This window comes from Lipomyces oligophaga, assembly GCF_038497815.1.
Source record: "Lipomyces oligophaga strain CBS 7107 unplaced genomic scaffold V1516scaffold_6, whole genome shotgun sequence".
NCBI lineage: Eukaryota > Fungi > Ascomycota > Lipomycetes > Lipomycetales > Lipomycetaceae > Lipomyces > [Lipomyces] oligophaga.
Window position 1 is genome coordinate 1,130,106 of NW_027117790.1, and position 18,082 is coordinate 1,148,187.

The 18,082-nt window shown below is 44.2% G+C and overlaps 9 protein-coding genes across 9 annotated transcripts; 5 read left to right on the plus strand and 4 right to left on the minus strand.

The window, feature by feature from the left end:
• The first annotated feature begins 68 nt into the window (after positions 1–68).
• Positions 69–1,674, plus strand: V1516DRAFT_679178 (uncharacterized protein). Its single transcript, XM_066922869.1, has 2 exons — positions 69–625; positions 679–1,674. The coding sequence occupies exons 1-2, from the start codon at positions 134–136 to the stop codon at positions 1,531–1,533; spliced, it is 1,347 nt and encodes a 448-aa protein (XP_066776422.1). The 5' UTR covers positions 69–133; the 3' UTR covers positions 1,534–1,674.
• Positions 1,675–1,686: 12 nt separating this feature from the next.
• Positions 1,687–3,845, minus strand: V1516DRAFT_492890 (cyclin-like protein). Its single transcript, XM_066919107.1, has 3 exons — positions 3,832–3,845; positions 3,508–3,653; positions 1,687–3,415 (listed from the first exon to the last, which is right to left on the minus strand). The coding sequence occupies exons 2-3, from the start codon at positions 3,517–3,519 to the stop codon at positions 1,841–1,843; spliced, it is 1,587 nt and encodes a 528-aa protein (XP_066776423.1). The 5' UTR covers positions 3,520–3,653; positions 3,832–3,845; the 3' UTR covers positions 1,687–1,840.
• A 472-nt stretch (positions 3,846–4,317) lies between these two features.
• V1516DRAFT_640997 (S-adenosyl-L-methionine-dependent methyltransferase) lies at positions 4,318–5,923 on the plus strand. The gene is made up of 3 exons (XM_066920102.1): positions 4,318–4,476; positions 4,552–4,711; positions 4,775–5,923. The coding sequence occupies exons 1-3, from the start codon at positions 4,360–4,362 to the stop codon at positions 5,836–5,838; spliced, it is 1,341 nt and encodes a 446-aa protein (XP_066776424.1). The 5' UTR covers positions 4,318–4,359; the 3' UTR covers positions 5,839–5,923.
• V1516DRAFT_679189 (uncharacterized protein) lies at positions 5,924–7,457 on the plus strand. The gene has a single exon (XM_066922870.1). The coding sequence runs from the start codon at positions 6,025–6,027 to the stop codon at positions 7,039–7,041; it is 1,017 nt and encodes a 338-aa protein (XP_066776425.1). The 5' UTR covers positions 5,924–6,024; the 3' UTR covers positions 7,042–7,457.
• V1516DRAFT_696788 (mitochondrial carrier domain-containing protein) lies at positions 7,137–8,349 on the minus strand (the record flags this gene model as incomplete). The annotated part of the gene is made up of 3 exons (XM_066924055.1): positions 7,137–8,009; positions 8,071–8,226; positions 8,278–8,349. The coding sequence occupies 3 exons, from the start codon at positions 8,347–8,349 to the stop codon at positions 7,137–7,139; spliced, it is 1,101 nt and encodes a 366-aa protein (XP_066776426.1).
• Positions 8,350–9,030: 681 nt separating this feature from the next.
• Positions 9,031–9,958, plus strand: V1516DRAFT_679190 (uncharacterized protein). Its single transcript, XM_066922871.1, has one exon. It carries the CDS (start codon positions 9,111–9,113, stop codon positions 9,891–9,893), a length of 783 nt encoding a protein of 260 aa, XP_066776427.1. The 5' UTR covers positions 9,031–9,110; the 3' UTR covers positions 9,894–9,958.
• On the minus strand, positions 9,917–14,807 carry V1516DRAFT_494659 (P-loop containing nucleoside triphosphate hydrolase protein). The gene is made up of 2 exons (XM_066919109.1): positions 13,949–14,807; positions 9,917–13,893 (listed from the first exon to the last, which is right to left on the minus strand). The coding sequence occupies exons 1-2, from the start codon at positions 14,463–14,465 to the stop codon at positions 9,941–9,943; spliced, it is 4,470 nt and encodes a 1,489-aa protein (XP_066776428.1). The 5' UTR covers positions 14,466–14,807; the 3' UTR covers positions 9,917–9,940.
• Positions 14,808–15,164: 357 nt separating this feature from the next.
• On the plus strand, positions 15,165–17,009 carry V1516DRAFT_679193 (UAA transporter). The gene is made up of 4 exons (XM_066922872.1): positions 15,165–15,527; positions 15,577–15,593; positions 15,647–16,149; positions 16,207–17,009. The coding sequence occupies exons 1-4, from the start codon at positions 15,271–15,273 to the stop codon at positions 16,609–16,611; spliced, it is 1,182 nt and encodes a 393-aa protein (XP_066776429.1). The 5' UTR covers positions 15,165–15,270; the 3' UTR covers positions 16,612–17,009.
• A 361-nt stretch (positions 17,010–17,370) lies between these two features.
• Positions 17,371–18,030, minus strand: V1516DRAFT_696786 (ubiquitin-conjugating enzyme E2-binding protein; the record flags this gene model as incomplete). The annotated part of the gene is made up of 1 exon (XM_066924054.1): positions 17,371–18,030. One exon carries the CDS (start codon positions 18,028–18,030, stop codon positions 17,371–17,373), a length of 660 nt encoding a protein of 219 aa, XP_066776430.1.
• Positions 18,031–18,082: the final 52 nt, after the last annotated feature.

Consider the following 18,082-nt stretch of genomic DNA (forward strand, 5'->3'; position numbering starts at 1 on the left):
CAAATAACCGGTTGAGGTGGACTGCAGATTAAATATTGAAGCTCATCCGGGGTTGCAGCGAACAGCATCATCTACGGTCAGGCAAATAGATACGTATTCCCCAGCAGCAAACAAGGACTTCGAATCGGTGAAGATGTCTGAGCGATATCTCAATTGGTTTGAGGACGTCGAAAAGGAAATTCTGCAGTATTTTCCGGGCAACGCGGGAAGCGCGACTGGCACTAGTAGTAGCTTTAACGACGTCGTTGGGCTTTTACCTGCGTTTCCTACACTCGACGACTTTTCTGATTTTGCAGCTTCCAATGAGTCCAAGATTTATCTCGGCCATGATGATCGCAAGACAATCTTGAAAAGAGAACACTCACCGTACACAGGATTGTCTCCGTCGCCGGCTCCGTCGTTGTTCGCTGATGTCTCCCTTGACTCCTATGGGGGTTCGAGCCTTACTCACCCTGCCAAGCCTATTCCAAGCGTGCCTGAGAACTTGACTCGAATATCGCGTAGTCTTTGCAAACCCAATCGGGATATCCGCCAACACACTTCTCTTAGTCCTCCTATCGCTGGCGCTATAATCAAGAAAGGTCGCGGTCGGCCTCGTTTGAACAATTCGAGTTCTAGCGCGGACGTGAGTGCTGCCTCCTTTGTCTATCTAGGCAGACCTTCTAACCAGAGTTGTAGCGGCGCCGAGCCCAAATCCGGGAAGCCCAGAAAACATATCGCGAGAAAAAGGAGCAAGCTTTGTCGAGTCTCCATGATCGCGTGGAATTTCTTGAAAACACCATAGCGCAGATGCAGAGCGCGAGTCTGGACATTTGCAAGGCGGGCCTGCAACTAGCTATGCAGACCGAGTATACTGGATATATCAACGTTCTGACAGACTCCGCGAGAAAGCTATTTACAATTGCTCCGCCTGCGACTGATCAGATTCGATCGGAACTCACAAATCTGACCACTACCCTCTCTTCGCTCGGATCTAGCGACTATTATATCGGTCAGGCTGAAAAATTTGACAGTCAATTTTTCCCAACTAGCAACGAGCTCGTCGAGAATAATCAAAAACCTCTTGTGCTACGGTTCATTGACATTATGAGTTGCAAAGTTGACTCCTGGCCTGGTGAAGACCGATATTCAAAGCTTGTGGAAGCTTTGCTCCGTGTGGGACTCACGTTCTCCTGTTTGATTCTTATTTCAGGCAACCGTGACATTATCAACCGTAAATTTCCAGATGGTATCCCTGACGCTAAAGTGAAGTTCATCTGTCTTAGTCGTCGGCTTATGAGTACCGATGCTATTGGTCCTGAATCCCAGAAAAAAGCTGTTGTTGATTCCTACGGCGTCAACTATCCTTCCTATTTTAACGCCTGGCAAGTTAGCGAAATGGTGAAATCGATTGAAACGTCCGCCGGCTCTCAGTGCGTGGATCTTGATAAACTTGTGTCTTGGCTCTGTGGCCGCGGTCTCTGCTTGGGCAAAACGGCTCGATATACTGCTCATGATATCGAGACTGCACTCCGCGTCGCCCAGGAGAATTAGCTATCTCCTTGCATCTTCTACTTGGGTTTAAATCTTTTCGGTGTTCTCCTCATTAATGGTGTTTATATGCTCCTATAATTAATCTAGTTGTAAAATATTCTCGTTACTATTATAATAGATATCTCAATCTAAAAATGTAATGCCAGTCCCTGATCTCCTTTCCCTCTTCTCTTCCATCTCGTTCCTTCTTCCTCGATGCTCTTCTAGCAACTCACTCATCTCAATTCCATTGATATACTTTAACAATATATATAAATATAAATTAGAATAACCCATCTGATATATCAAAACATTGCTCTTCAATTATTCATTCTTCTTCTCCCTCATCCGTAAGTTCCCCAATGTAGATCTCTCCAGGATGCTCCTCCACATACTTCTTCGCCCATTGTCTGGATATAATCGACGCTTTCAGAAACCGCTTGCTTGCATATTTCTTGAAAAAGGCTTCGTGTCTTACTGGCCGCACCAAATAATCGATCATAAGCTCGCAGACTGGCCTTATACTCTCCTCAGTATATCCACCAGAATAGTGCACAAGATTCTTATCCCATGACGGCCGCTCCAAAATTACCCGCGCCAAATACATCGCGGTCGCTGCAATATGCGACGGAACGTACTTCATAAATCGGTGATCTACCATGCCAATCTCCATCAAGTATTTGGCTACTGTTCGAGTCTGAATATCGTAATTATCCGCCTTTGAATTCCTTCTTAAGAAGTTCATAGGATTCGGATAGGAAAGGTTGAACTCGAGAATTTTGAGAATATATGTTTCCGCCTTTAACATCTCCTCCTCAGTATATCCACTATCAACAACGTAAATGAAATTTTGGATTGACGGCGAAAATACTTCCTCATACTTTGCCGCAATAAATAAACCTGTAATACCCACTAATTGTAGCTTATCAAGACCAACAACTCGGAGCGACAGAAATCGATCGACTATATTAACAGCCAAAAACAACGTCTCAGGCAACAAGCGAAATTTTGTATGCACTTCTACTAGCCAATCAACCAGTATATCTCTCATTTTCCACAAAAGTTCACCCTGGTTATCCATGTATCTGGGATTTGGCATAGTTCTGACCTCCAGCTCACTCATGTATTGGAAAATCTCATTCACATACTCCGCGACCATTGTGGGATCATCCATTTCGTCAGCGTCAAGATCGTCCCAGTCCTGAACTACTTCTTGTGATGCCGTAGCAACTTCGCTGCCAGGAACAACGGTCTGTTCAAGTTCTGGCAAATTTTCTGCAGCCTCGACGTATTCTTGGTCGTCAAAGCTAGAGTCGTCTGTAGAGCCAAGACGCTTAGTCTGTGCCTTCGCCGGATCTTCATTTTCTTTATTTGCATCTGACGGTAATTTGCTGTCTTCCTCTTCCTGGATTGTAAATTGTGTGGAACGAGTTCGTGTCCGTCTGACAGTCGACCGTTGCGCGACAGACGTGGAACTTAATGGTTTCAAAGGCGCACGTTTTCTCCGTGTAGTGGCATTTGTAGGAGCAGAATTCTCGGTGGTTACTATTTGTTGTTCTGTTGATGAAATCGTAGCTGTCCGCGGCAAGACGCGTGATTTTGATAAAGTGGATGTCTTGACAAGTTTGGCAGCGTGCTGAGCTTTGTCCTTTCCATCATTGCCGGCAACGTCCTTGTGAACGTTACTAACATCACCGAGTGCTGCGCGCTTTCTTGTATTGGTGGTCTTTCCTGACGCATCAACGTGTTTTGCTGAGAGTACTGAAGTTGCAGTGGACACAGGTTTGGCAATAGCTGACTTGCCCTCGCGCGCAGCTTTTGCACGCGTCAGACGCGTAGTGCCAATGCTGCCAACATTATTCTCATCATTTGTCACTGAAGCCGATGTTCTAGTGGACCTTCTCTGGAGTGGAGTTAGCCATCAATATATGCGTCTGCTGATTGGCACGACCGAGATCGCTGCTCAGCGGTGTCACAAGAGAAGAAAATACATACAGTGCTAGCCATCCTATTGAAAGATAAAGATTATAATATGTATATTCTCTTGATATCAAACAATGTTGGCCAAAACTGACACGGTGTTGTCTCGGGCGCGCTGTTGTGGTAGAACTAGAGAACTAGGACGCTGGAGAGAAGACGGTCTGTAAGGAAAAAGTTAGGATAGATCGGCGGGAACTGTAGCACCAATAAGAAGACTGTAACGAGACTAGACAGAATTTGTGTCGCGTAAACACGAACACTCAGGTTTCAGACAGAACAAGTCATCGCAAGCATTATGCCGTGGATAATAAAAGTGCATCGGAACAGAAATAAACTTACATGTCGCGTTACGGAGCACTAGAAACCGGAAAACCTAACAGACAAGCAATGCGACGACGACGTGTTCTTGAAACTTGGAGAAGGGCAGACCAGTAGCAGCGAACAGAAGGTACTAATAGAACCCACTGACTCAAGAAAACAAGGATAAAAACAAACTCCCCTTCAGAATTTTTGCAGAAAACAAGGAAATATGGAAAAATGTCCAACAATCAAATCTTGAAAAGCAAACAGTGACGACCGAGCGTATGTTGAAGTGGAATGTGGGATCCCGTCACCACGGCAACACACACACTTGTATACATATTTCCTAAAACAGACTGGTTTGTTTTCAGTTCCTCCCAGCACGTGCATTAGGCTTTCATCGCGTATGCAACGCCACAGACTAGACTCACCAGCCTTGTTTCAGCCACGTCGGGACATAATGCACGTGATATGAAAGAAATTGAAAGCCAGATGGAGAATATCTAAATTTTATGAGTTACGGAATGATTATTGATTAACACAGACGGTAATGAATGGTGATAGATTATGGGAAGATATCTGATTCTGTTGGCTCAGAAGTACGAAAATTTTCGCAAGGCTGAGCTTGAAGCGCTTGCAACACTGGAAAAGGTTGATGTTGATTTCAGTGGACATAATTGTTCGGTAAGTGAAGGCCGACCTGGATATTACATATATATCTTGAACTAGTTCAAATGCTCATCAGCTTGCTTATTACAGTCCCCTTTTTTATTTGTCACGATAAATGATATCGAATCAGCTCAAAGGCTGTTGAGAAGATCTATTCTTGCTCGTGCTATTTATGAAGTATGGGGAGCTGCTGGTTCGCTAGCTGCCCTACATGAGGAAGTTAAATCAGAATCCTGCCATATGTTTCCAAGTAAGAGATTTGTTTTGTATTGAGTCTACTTGTTGGCTTTACTTTTTACTAAAATATTAAAAGTGTACAAAGATATTTCGTTCAAATTTGATATAATATCTTTTAAAAGTTCACGCACCAAGGAAGCGCAGAGGGACCTGATAGACAGCTTTTCTTACTTAGGGTTCGAGGGACCTATCAAAATGCGAAATCCGGATGAAGTTTTTGCGATCATCGAAGAATACAGTGAATCTGAGAATGAGGAAGAGACAAGGCAGCCCCGGATAATTGTGTTTGGCAGGCTGATTGCTGAAAGTCAGCGCTCAGTGGTTGACAAGTACGATCTGAAGAAGCGAAGATTCATAGGCACGACCTCTTTCGATGCAGAATTAGCGCTAATATCGTGCAATATTGCACTGGCAGGTCCATCTAAAATTGTTTACGATCCATTTGCTGGAACGGGCAGTTTTCTTGTGGCTGCAAGTCACTTTGGCGCGATGGCCCTAGGTTCAGATATCGACGGAAGGCAGATGAAGGGCAAGGCAAAAGGAAATAATATTCGCTCCAACTACAAGCAGTATCACCTTCAAAGTCGATTCCTCGACACATTCATTGGTGATTTTACGCATAATCCGATCCGACCATCTATGTTTTTGGATGCCATTGTTTGTGATCCTCCTTACGGCGTTCGAGAAGGATTGAAGGTGCTGGGCTCACGCGATCCCGACCGATATGCGGATCACCAGCCAACTTTGCTTCATAACGGTCAGTTTTCGCATCTGCAGTTAGATTATATTCCTCCGAAGAAGCCTTATCGGTTTGATGCTTTGCTTGATGATTTGATGGATTTTTCTGCACTGCATCTAGCTGACGAAGGGCGACTGTGCTGCTGGATGCCTACTTCTAATGAGGATTATGAGGATCGTGACATTCCTTACCATGCCGATATGATTTTAATTTCCAATTGCGTGCAAGAATTCAATAAATGGTCTCGGAGACTTTTAACGTATGTTCGTCTCCCACGTTCGGCTGTCAGAGATGGGTCTGTAAATATTGGCGATTCAAGGCCAATGCGAGTTTACGATGGCGAACAGTTTCGAGAAAAATATTTCCGGGGATTTAACCGATCACGCAAACAGTTGGAATGATTGTTTATAATTTTGTAATATTCTGTATTATATGAGATACTACCAATTGTAAGAATAGCTGATACAACTTCGAATTGATACCCGAGAATATCCCCCTGACGCGGCTCGCGTTATGAATAAAGCCAGTTCGCCGCTCACCGCCCTTTGTAATGGATGTTCTAACAAATTCATCAGTTTAACGAACCGATGTCAGCCCCAAAAGAGTTTGCGGATTTGCCTAAATACGAAGATTTGCCAAATATCCGGCGATATTGGCCATATGCGGCGAACTCTGATGAAGAAGCGATGGGCATGCTTGGACTCATGACCCCCAAGTATATAGCAGCTTCCGCCAACTCGGAAATTCGCACCGGAGAACGAATCTGCATTACGCAGCCTCTTCAAGAACCCCGAGAACCATTTTTTGGAAGAAAGAAGTTTAAGCTGGATATTTCTTTTATTTCCTATCCGCTTGTTTTTGATGACGTATTGACGCTGAATCCACAGTCTGGATCGCAGTGGGATGGACTTCGACACCATTCGCAACCCATTTCGTATGATCCTTCAATCAGCAAAGAAACCATAGAAGCACTAGATTTACCGGATAGAAGTATTTGGTATGGAGGAACCAAATCCTCTGAAATTGTTGATAATACGACGCTTCGAATTGGTATTCATAAGTGGGCCCAGAAAGGCATAATTGGTCGAGGCGTGTTATTAGATTATGCCGCGTATGCAGAAGCAAGAGGTATCAAGTATAACTGCTTTGAGCACACAAAAATTCCGCTGAGCAGTTTACTTGAAATTGCACAAGAAAGCAAAATCGAGTTCAAGCCGGGAGATATTCTCTGTATCCGGACCGGAACTACGACTGCGTACAGAAATCTCGACGAAGACAGTCTCCGACAAGCGGTTACACCGCCTACAGCGGCAATTGGCATAGAGCAGACACCCGAGATGTTCAAATGGATTTGGGACAGACATTTCCCTGTCTTGGTCTCTGATTCTCTTGCTGTTGAGGCGTTTCCGGCTCAAGATCCGGAATGGTCTATCCATCGAATCTGTATTGCAGGCTGGGGTCTTGCGCTGGGCGAGTTGTTCGATCTGGACGAACTAGCACTGCATTGTAAGAAACTTAATCGATATACTTTTTTCTTCAATTCTGTCCCGCTTAATACGCTTGGTGGTGTATCTTCGCCTCCTAATGCAGTTGCAATTTTTTAGATTTATAATGATCACATAACTGCTACATTATGTACAGTAACCTTAACTAGTCATTGCAGCACCAGTATCGCTGCTAATCCGAGTATAATTAATGTCTAAAACTTTGACTTCAAGTATTCATATACACAAAAGATGATTGCGCTGCTTGGAGCAGCTCTGGCAACGGTCATTCCGCAGCCACGGTACAAGATTCCTATTCCTCCTTGTCGGTACATCTCTCTTCCAACTTGCAAAAAGCCTCTGCCGGAGCTCGTATGCGAGGAGGACAAAACTGACTCGGTCTGCATGCGACTCTTAATACTATCTGCAGGGAATAAGGATAAATTATATGCGATCCCTGAACATGCGCCGGCAATAATCGCATCAGTAGGTGGATTAGCTGTAGAGTCGGATAATGAGGGGGAGGATTTGCGACGACGCTCTCTTAATAGTGAAGATACAAATTCATAAGAACCAAACCAGGCAGCAGACCCGCCTGTTTCACGGAACAGGGTTCCCAGTTGACCTCTCCAAAATCCTAAAATGCCCGTATCGCTATATACTTGTCGGATAAGGGCAAGCGCGCCAGGCGGTCTTTGCTTCTGAGTGATAGAGTTTGTTGCTGTCGCTGCTGATGTGGTCATTGATCTGTGCTGGTACTGAGACGTCTGAACAGGCACTGAATGAATAGAAGACCGAGGAGACAAAGATCCTTTAGATGTGTTGTGAGAAGAATCATTATCGTATTCATGGTAGAGAACAAGATTCTGGACTTGCATTTTACACTTGATGAGCTCGATCGGGGTGAGAATGAACGAGGTGAATGCACCAGAAAGCGCTCCACATGCTAACAATGCAGATAATGGAAGTTTTTGGGTAGGTCCAATGTCGGTGAATACTAGCGACCTCAAAGCAGCCTGGATAGTCTCATATGATAAAAACAGAGAAGCATTTTCGGCTGCTGCGCCAACGAGCGGTGAAAACAAGCCCTATTCTCAAAATCAGTACCTCAATCCATCCGTGGTTATTACTGGAAACAAAATAACTTACTCGGTAAAAGCCACCGATACCTTCAGTTCGCCACGTCTGCTGGAAGCAGTCGAATGGACCATGGAATCGCAATGGCTGACCGTCTGGTTGACTTTGTAGTCTAACTTTGATTGTATCGAAAGGATATTCAAAGAGCTTACCAGCGACCCCCGAGATCTGAGTAAAGGTGAGATTAGAATTTGAATTAGGTATACAAGATCATCTTACACAGCCATAAGACATTTCTCGGGCAGAGTCTAGTAAAACACTAGGGGACGATGGCGACGGCAAGGTTTCCATGGTCAATGAACTCAGAGAAACTAGCCGTCACAGAAGACCGATAAAATATTCCCCTAAAGTCTCCGATGTGGGTTATTTCTTGGATAGTATTATCGCTCAAACATGAACATCAAGTTTAGCTGCTTCCGTCGAATATTGGACTCGACTCTTGATGGATCTCAGTAATTCTCCACAGTATGAAGAGTTGGATAAGCTTACTTAGTGCGGCATAGATTTTTCCTTACACGTGACTCTATCTGTGAAGACCGTACAGTTATTAACATGTAATTAGTTCGATGAGCGAAGTTTATTTGATTTCCTTGATTTATTTCACCATTCAGCCCAATTATTTCCTAGATTTCATTCTATCGGTTGAACTTTGGAAAGCATAGCTTATTGGCATTACGTGTACACATGCAGCTTCTTAATAGAATTCAATTTCATCTCATATTATTTCTCATGCAACAGCAACTGAACGCTAGATAATCACGTCAAAATACATTGTAGAGTAATTGCGACGATGAAATGAATAAATCCAAATAACCGAATATCTTATTCCATTCAATGTTATTCAATTCCATTTATCCATCTCCAGTCTCCACCTAACGTTCAAATCCCGCGGGGGGACTTTGTTGGACCTGAGGTTCACCATCTCCCAATGGTGCCAGTCGCCCCTCCCCCGCAATATATAAACAGAGAATAAGAACGTCGGGGGTCGGGGGCAATGATGTTGCCTTTCAGATCAATTAGTGAAGTATAAGCCTATTCTATTTATCTACATCATGTCGCTACAGAATCCACTTGGACTATTTTCACTCAAAGGCAAGACCGCGCTAATCACCGGTGCTAGCACAGGTATTGGTCTTGCAGTCGCTACTGCGTTCGCACATGCTGGAGCAAACATCGTTTTGGGTTATAACTCATCTACGAAGGCCATCGAAACGGCTGCCGAACTAGCTAAATCTGCAAATGTCCAGGTACTCGCTCTCCATATTCCTGTGGCCGATTCTACCGCAGTGGAGGATGCGTTCGACCAAGCAGTAAAAATGTTCTCAACAATCGATATCGTGGTTTCTAACGCTGGAGTTGCGTGGACCGCAGGTGAACTGATTGCACCACCGACAGACGAAGAGTGGAACCAGATCGTCAATGTCAATGTCAATGGTTGCTACCATGTCGCGAAATGCGCCGGAAGACTGTTCAAGGCGCAACAATCAGGTTCGTTGATATTCACGTCGTCCATGTCTGCACAGATCGTCAACATCCCTCAGCATCAGGCCGCTTATAATATTTCTAAAGCTGCTGTGACCGCTATGTCGAAAAATTTGGCCGTCGAATGGGCTGGTTTTGCACGTGTCAACTCTGTTTCCCCAGGCTACACAATCACAGAAATTACCAGTTTTGCAGATAAGCAGCTCCGCAAAGAATGGACTTCCATGATCCCCCTCCGTCGAGAGGCAAGCACTTCTGAGCTCGTCGGAGCTTATTTATACCTTGCATCTGATGCTTCCACGTACACTACTGGTGCCGATATCATCATCGACGGTGGCTACACTTTAGTGTAAACACAAAAAAAATTCTGTATATATCTTAAAACTAATGATAGATAAATTTATTCCACCAATCCACCTTGTTTGCAAAGCGCATAAAACAAGCTATGCTTATCTTCCAAAAGAGCCTGAGGTGTATCGAATTCCGCCACACGGCCGTTAGCAAGTACCACAATTCTGTCCGAGTCGATGATCGTGTTCAATCTATGTGCAATCGTCAGAATCGTGCGATCCTTAAACTCAGCTCGAATCGTCTGCTGAATAATATGATCTGTTTCAACATCGACGGCCGCCGTTGCCTCGTCCAAAACAAGAATCTTGCTCGGAGTCAAAAGTGCACGCGCAAGCGACATCAATTGTCGTTGACCAACCGACAAATTCGATCCTCCCTCGCTAACCATGGCGTACAACCTTCCCTCCATGCCTTCAATATGGGCTTTCAAATGACTCAATTCTAGGGCGGCCCAAATTTCGGAGTCCGTGTGCTTTCCACCGGGATCAATATTATCTCGGACAGTTCCTTCAAACGCCTGGGAGTCTTGGGGAATAATCGCTAATCGTTCCCGTAAATCTTGCAGCCCAATTTTGCTTGTATTGACTCCATCAATTATCACGTATCCTCCAGCAGGTTCAACCATTCTAAATAGACCCAAGGTCAGTGACGACTTTCCTGCCCCCGTTCGACCAACAATTCCTACTTTTTCCTGCGGTCGAATCTTCAGATTGATGCCCTTTAACACCAAGTCCAATCCAGGACGATATCGCGACGAGTACTCCCGAAATTCAACAGCACCTTCCATTGGCCACTTGGAGCCTGGGCGATTATTCTCTATAATAGCCGGTGCTTCCATCGGCAGCTCGCAGTACTCTAGGATTCGTTCCACTGAAACTGTGGAGATTTCGACCTCCACTGTAATTCGAACAATCGAGCTCATGGCCTGTGTGATCTGTAGAGCATAAGACATCGTAAGGCCGACAACACCTGAGGTGAAGTTCCCATATACAACGGAAAATACGGAAAGCAGTGCTGCAAGAAAGATAATCAGTGACCCAAGAGCCTCTAGCCGGATCGCAAGCCAGCGTCGCGCAAGCATGGATGGAAAGTACGCTTTGTTGTTGGTGTCGATATGATACTCATTAGTGCGATCAAACCTCTTGATCTGTTCGTACGCTCGAATAGTACTGATACCATTCAAAGACTCCTGGAAATGTGCATATATTGGCGACCGAGATACAGATTCCAGCCGCTTCAGCTCTCGAGAAATTCTGACATAGTACCTTTGGTAATAAAGATAAAGCACTGTGATTGGTGTGATGAACAGAATAAACGACGGGTTCGCGGTTGTGATAACTAGTAGCGAAAACAGCACTTTCAACAGCCGTGAAAAGAAATTGCTGAAAACACGAGCAAGAACCTCATCAACTCGGCTCACGTCGGCTGTGAACCGATTAATTACACGTCCCATCGGAGTTGTGTCAAAAAAAGACATTGGCGATCGCAAGACATGCATCAACATCCGATCATGAAGAACTCTAGCGGCTCGGATGGTGCAAAAGATCCAAAGGGTTAAAGTACAGCAGAGTGTAAAAATTGCAGCAGATACACCAAATATGAGATAGATACCCAGATATTTCCCGATATCAGGATTCGAGCCCAGACGCGTGTTTTCATCTGACCATTTCTTCAACCAAATATTACCTCCAACTGATAATGCATTTGAACCGACAATCAGAATCAAAAAAGCAGACACCGCTTTCACATTTGCAGTCTTTAAATACTCCTTATATACACTAAGTTTGACCCGACCTTTTTCAGAATGCTCTTTATCCATTCGCAGTCTTCGCGTAGGAACGGCATCCATCAACGAAGGCTTTTGAAAGCTAGCAGTACTTGCTCGGCGCAATGGCAGTCCAAAAGCTAATGGAGCCCCGTTTTCGTAAAACTCTTCAATGACGTCTTCCTCTTCTTCCTCACTAGATGCGGTGAGCGGATCAGGCTTCTCGGCAGCTTCTTCTTCATTCAGATCATAGTCTTCCACATGAGACTGCTGAGAAGCTCCAAATTCTTCAATCAGCTGTTTGATTTCCGAATTCTCCGCATTCATAACGTCCGTGTATAATCCCGACTCGACCACTTCGCCTTCGCGTAGCATCGTGATGTTATTGGCTTCCGAAAGAACGGCAATCGCATTAGTAGTCATGATTCGTGTTTTAGAAGCTAGAAGACCACGGGGACCTAATACATTATCAATGATATGTCGTCCGACATGTTGATCCACTGCAGATAATGGATCATCGAAGACATATACGTCAGCTCTAGCATAAACAGCTCTGGCTAGAGCGAGTCGTGCTTTTTGTCCACCAGACAAATTGATACCCTTTTCGCCCACCAAAGTTTCATCTTGATCGGGCAAGACCCTAAAATCTTCCACTAGCGCACATGCGCGTATAGTCTGCTCGTAGAAATCAGCATGAAATCGTTTTCCAAATAAAATGTTGTCTTTCACGGAAGCATTCATGATAAAAGGAACCTGAGCGCAGTACGCGACATAGCCATGGACAGTAACAGATCCTGAAACACGATATAAATCTCCAAGTATTGCCTGTAACATTGCAGACTTTCCAGAGCCAACTCTGCCCACAATACAGGAGAGCTCACCAACTCGTGCCTGGAAAGATATGTTTCTCAATGCAGCATCGCCATTACCGAGTCTGTTCCATAAAAAGGTTCCCTTCTCGGCAGATACAGAAATGTCGCCCAGTCCGTACAACGGATCTAATTTGCGAACCGCGTCCGGCTGGAGCTCCTCGGTGAGTAAAAACGTGCTCAATCTCTTGAGAGAAACAAGACTTTCCACTAGTGCAGTGGCAGCTTGTGGGAACATTGTCAATGGAATAGACAAAAGATTAAACAAAGTTAATGCCGGAAAGACGATGTCGGTTGACAGAGGCTTGTTCGAAGTCCAGACAAATGTAGCAAATGTAGCACAAGATACAAAGAAAGGAGAGCAAGATCCTAGAAAGTTTGACGTGGCAGAGTAGATGCCCTTTTGACGAACGTTGCGCAGTTCCTGATTATTACGGATTTCATTCAATTTGTCAATAAAGGACTGCTCCCAAGCGTAAAGCTTGATAGATTTGATAGAAACCAACATTTCACCAGTCAAGCGGGCTCGCTTATCTTTAACCTTCATCTGGACTTTCTGTAAAGCACGTTGCAAGCGGGCTATGTAGCCATTGCCGAGAACTGTAAGAACTGTAAGAAGTACGCCAATCCACATGCTGTTACCCATGAGAGCATGGAGATTATACAGACACAAGACTATCTGAAACGGACCTACCCAAAGAGATTGTCCAGACTCCAAAATCTCTTGGACTCTTTGAACATCGACGCTCATCAAGTTTACAATATCGCCAGTCGACTTTGACTGTCGGCCATCATTCGAGAGAATCATAGCTTTGCGATAAATGCTAGAAATCAAAGATGCTTTGATACTAGTACTAGCTGTAAATGCCCGCTCAAAGTATAGCTGAGAAAGCATAGTTTGAGCAAGTGAGCATACGAACATTCCAATTGCAATGACGACACCGCCTGACAACGGAACGGGATTGTCAGTGCGATAAGTGTTGACAAACAGAAGAAGACGCTTGAGTAGATTTGGCTGCACGAATGCAAGAGAATCTCCCAGTATTCGCAAAGCAATTCCCTTGAGGTAAATGGAACCGAAGCAGCTGAACAAGGCTGTAAATAGGCTAGCATTTTCTCCGTGTTCTTTCTTTTGTGCTTCCCATTGTTGATCAAAACTCATTCTCACCCTATCAGTGCGAATAATTTTCGGCAGATCAGGCAGCTCAGCCTCGGTAAGATCATCGCTATAAGCTAGTTTCATTAGGGGAGTGAGATAGGTATATGTCAGCCGAGAAAAGATGTTTGCACTTTCTGCTGGCGGTGGGTTCTCTATCTCTCGGTGAAGCGACTGGTAAAGTGCAGTCGGCATGGGAGTGAAAGCAGAGACTAGAATTGCGTTAGAAACAGCTCGGCAGGACATTTTTAGCAAAATTACACATACCTAAGAATAAAATGAAAGTGGCGACCATAGAAATTGTGAAATTTGTAAAAAGATAGAAATGGTCGAGCCATACTCCACGCTGAACCATACCAAAGAAACGAATAAACTCGGACAAGGCAGAGATAAACCAGTAGAAAAGAACATAGCTGCTGGCAACTCGGGTGCGATTGAATTCAAAATATTGGACGTAGGCCGCAGCTGGAATAGATATGCAATATATGACAGTAGCATAGACTCGTAGATCGTCCCAGGTGCCGGAGAGATCGTATTGAGCCAGTAAGAAGGCAAACTGAGTAAGGAATACAAGTACAGCAAGACCGAGCTTCAAATAGAACCAGATATTGGGTACTACGTAGATTAAACGCGCCTGTCCAAGAGCTTTCAGATCCAGAGGTGCTAGCGCAAGGAGTGCTAGACCTGTGACGATGGGAAAAACTGAGTCTGCAAAGCAAGGCGTAAAACTGTAGTAGAGTGGAGATATTGGTCCCAGGCCTTCGGGGTCAAGACAGATCGTCATATTTGCAGATTCAGTGTCAATAAATATTTCTGTGAGCTCCAAAATGTCGTCTGCGTAAATTATAGAAAATGTAGAAGTCACGCAATTGCCGTACTGAAACTGCTGCCCCTAGTGAGAAAGACCTTTATACCTTGGAGATTATGAGCAGACGACCAGCTAGGACGAGCACTAAGCGCGTGAAAGCCAGGTTTGTTCGGCAGATCGCTGAATCACTGTCAGAAAGTACGATCTTTAAGCCCCCTCTTATGTAAATAAAAAAAAATATCGCCGGTCAGTCTAACCCTCCATTGAGCCTGTTATCGATTTCAATCTCTTCTACGGTATCTCCAACAAAAAAATGGCGAGCAGTGGCGTAATGCCCTAAAGTGGTAACTCCCAGTCTAATCCCCGCTGCACTCGCCGCGAGGTTGGCGCCCTTTCGCAACTTCCGTACCTTCGTGTGACTCACTTTTCCAGGCCAAAGAAAATGTACTAAGATTCATCTCCGATTATAACCAGAGTTTTATTTTTCATTTTGTTCTGTTGGGCTGTCGGACTGTCGTTCTGTCGGACTATCGACCGGGAAATCCGTCGAGCTCTGTTGCAACTAAGTCCCTCCTCGGTATCGCGCCATCTATTATCCCGAGAGCCGCACAGAGCCGCATACTGTCCCAAAGTAGCGACCGTGCTGGAGCTGTTGTAGCTGATGCAATTGAAGCGTCAAAAACTACTAGCTAAACTCCTGAGTTTGTGCAATTGGCTGGAATCGACCCAGGTAGCGGATGCAATCGCTGTGTCATTAGAAGCGATATTTTATTGTTTTTGTATGGCGCGATATTCGAAGCCGGGCACTGTCGCATCTTCAACAGCCGCGCAAGTTCGTCCGCTCTCTGTCGGGAGTGTTGTTTCGAGACCGTCCGACAAGGCCTCATCCATTTCTGGAACTGGACCTTCTGATGCCTCTGATATTCCTGCTGTGGCTCCTATTGTAGCTCAGCTTACAGCTCCTCAATGGACACTTATACTCAGTCTCATATTCGGTGGTTGCTGTTCGAATGTCTTTACTTTAGAAGCAATTGTCAAGTATGTTGTTCCTGTATGGAAACTCGAATGAATGCTAACACATTAACAGTGAACATCCGCAAGCAGGTCGGTTGCACATCCTCTTTTATCTAAAATTCTATTCAGCTCATATTGTACAGGAGATCTCATCACGCTCGTGCAATTTCTTTTCGTTGCCTCGGAGGGATACCTTCACTTTTTCTCCGTGTCGAATCCTCCTCTGTTTCTTCAACCACCCCATGTACCTTACCGACGGTACGCAATCATTGTTACTCTTTTCTTTCTTGTCTCATTCCTCAACAACCTTGTTTGGCGATATCATATCTCTGTTCCCGTGCATATCATTTTCCGCTCCGGTGGTACCCTTCTCAGTCTAGTGGTTGGGTATATCAATGGCAAGCACTACTCTGCCAACCAAATTACCAGTGTGTTCATCCTGACGATCGGCGTCATTTCTGCGACTCTTTTCGATGCCCAGAATAAAAGCGTCACAGCAGATGAAGATTCTTCAATTACTAAAGAGTTCACGTTTGGAATTTCTATTTTATTCATCGCGCAGGCTTTGTCTGCTGTCATGAGTCAATTCACAGAAAACACCTATCGCAAGTATGGGAGCCACTGGCGGGAAAATCTATTTTATATGGTGAGATATGTACCCACTCCCCGATGGACCTTACTTTTCTAATGTACTTGTACTTAGCATTTTCTGACACTTCCACTCTTTATACCTGTTAGAGGCTCGATATCAAGAGAGTTTAAATTTTTGCTCGACTCGAAGCTGATCCAGATCATCCCTCCTCTTCCTGGCTTGTACAAGGGATTATATCTACCCCAACAATTATTCTATCTTATTCTCAACGGTGCCACTCAATACCTATGTGTTCGAGGAGTAAACAATTTAGCGGGCAATGCTACGGCACTGACTGTGACGATTGTCCTCAATGTTCGCAAGTGTGCAAGTTTGCTATTGTCGATTTACATTTTTGGCAATCAACTGGCACTTGGAACAGTTCTGGGCGCCGCGCTCGTCTTTGCCGGAGCCGCTTGGTATAGTATCGAAAGCTCAAACCTTCGGGAACGGCAAAAGCTCGGAAAGAGCAAATAGAACATATCAAATGCATTATACTCTGTGCAGAAAACTTACATTCCAGTTTCTGTATACTTTCAAACTTTTCGGAAGATATCCATTGCGAGTAGAGAGTGTATCCATTATGAGCTCTATTAAAGAATCTGGTAAATCTAGTCGTTCGGTAACGACTTTGCTGGCCTCGGGCAACTCTTTGCAAGAATAGAGGACTTGAATCGCGTGTGCCGGATTTGGAGTCTTCGCAGTAACATATCGCATGTCGAGATTGAACACCCAAATCTATAATGGTTGGTTATATTCGTAATCAATTCAAAGCATATAGATCAACTTACAAATAAGCACGGAACGCTTTGATTTGAGAAATTGAATAGAGTAAATATGTATGTAGAATGAAATCTAATGATGTCAAGTAGAACTTCACTGAATAGCAATTCCGGTGCTGTATTGGTAGAATTGGTGTTATCAAGAGAGCACATCCATTTGAACAATTTGAATATTGACTTATCAACTTTATCGACCATGCCAATGTTCATGTTGCATTCTCGACAAAACAAAAATCCCTCATTCTATAAAGTTAGAAATAGTCATGAAATTTAGATTTGTATGATCACCTGCCAGATATCGAGAAATATCAATACCAGGATTGGCACAGATCAGACCCATAAGTATTTGCAATTAAGGAACACGACATCAGCACATCTGTTCACATAATCTCCAACTACTGAGTGAAGAGTATTTAATTTAGGGCATTTGTATCGACGTTTTGCATGTGGGAATTCAGCAAAGCGACTTCTTACTGCCCAAGTATATATCTAGATCTATGAAACATACCTCAAATAGTACTCCTTCGACCTCATCTCTTGACACTAAAATATACAAGAGTCCAACTAAACAAATCTCCTTTTTGGGTTTCAGGATATCTCTAGAGAGCGGTTGGTTCGCGTGATGACCACAGGGGTCATCAGGCTTATGACAATGCCAATAATCCATCAACTCATACCAATTTTCAGAAGGCATATCGAGGAATTTTACTTCCTTTCGTAGTATGTGATTCTGACATGTCCGACAATCAAGCGGAAGACCGAGCTGTAAATCTGAGGACATCAAAGGTGGCTTTTGGTCTCTGATATCTTCATCTTCCGCCTGCCGAGCAGCTTTTAGTCGTAGAGTCAAGACATTGTTTGCGACTTCCGCATACGATCTAAGAGATAGTGAAGTATCAGGAGCCACGGGACCAGGAAGTTGAAAAGAACTTGAAGTTGGATCTGTAGCAGACTCTTTGAAGAACACTTTTCGTGAATTCAAGCGCGTGATATGCGATGGGACCGCGTCAATTGGAGAGATTGTGACAGAAATAAAAGATACTCGAGGTAAAAGCTCAGCGTAGTACGTGATATTGTCATGCTTCCATTCTTTGTTTGTAATTTCGGCCGACATGAAGTAAATTTGGTTGAAACCATATGTTCTGAAGCAGTTCTGTGACATCATC

Coding starts and splice junctions, on each gene's coding strand:
- V1516DRAFT_679178 (XM_066922869.1), top strand. CDS start 134: ATGTCTGAGCGATATCTCAATTGGTTTGAGGACGTCGAAAAGGAAATT. Junction 626..678: donor ATTCGAGTTCTAGCGCGGAC/GTGAGTGCTGCC, acceptor CCAGAGTTGTAG/CGGCGCCGAGCCCAAATCCG.
- V1516DRAFT_640997 (XM_066920102.1), top strand. CDS start 4,360: ATGGGAAGATATCTGATTCTGTTGGCTCAGAAGTACGAAAATTTTCGC. Junction 4,477..4,551: donor TCAGTGGACATAATTGTTCG/GTAAGTGAAGGC, acceptor TGCTTATTACAG/TCCCCTTTTTTATTTGTCAC. Junction 4,712..4,774: donor ATCCTGCCATATGTTTCCAA/GTAAGAGATTTG, acceptor AAATATTAAAAG/TGTACAAAGATATTTCGTTC.
- V1516DRAFT_679189 (XM_066922870.1), top strand. CDS start 6,025: ATGTCAGCCCCAAAAGAGTTTGCGGATTTGCCTAAATACGAAGATTTG.
- V1516DRAFT_679190 (XM_066922871.1), top strand. CDS start 9,111: ATGTCGCTACAGAATCCACTTGGACTATTTTCACTCAAAGGCAAGACC.
- V1516DRAFT_494659 (XM_066919109.1), bottom strand. CDS start 14,465: ATGACGATCTGTCTTGACCCCGAAGGCCTGGGACCAATATCTCCACTC. Junction 13,894..13,948: donor CACTTTCATTTTATTCTTAG/GTATGTGTAATT, acceptor ACGCAATTCTAG/TCTCTGCTTTCACTCCCATG.
- V1516DRAFT_679193 (XM_066922872.1), top strand. CDS start 15,271: ATGGCGCGATATTCGAAGCCGGGCACTGTCGCATCTTCAACAGCCGCG. Junction 16,150..16,206: donor GGGAAAATCTATTTTATATG/GTGAGATATGTA, acceptor ACTTGTACTTAG/CATTTTCTGACACTTCCACT.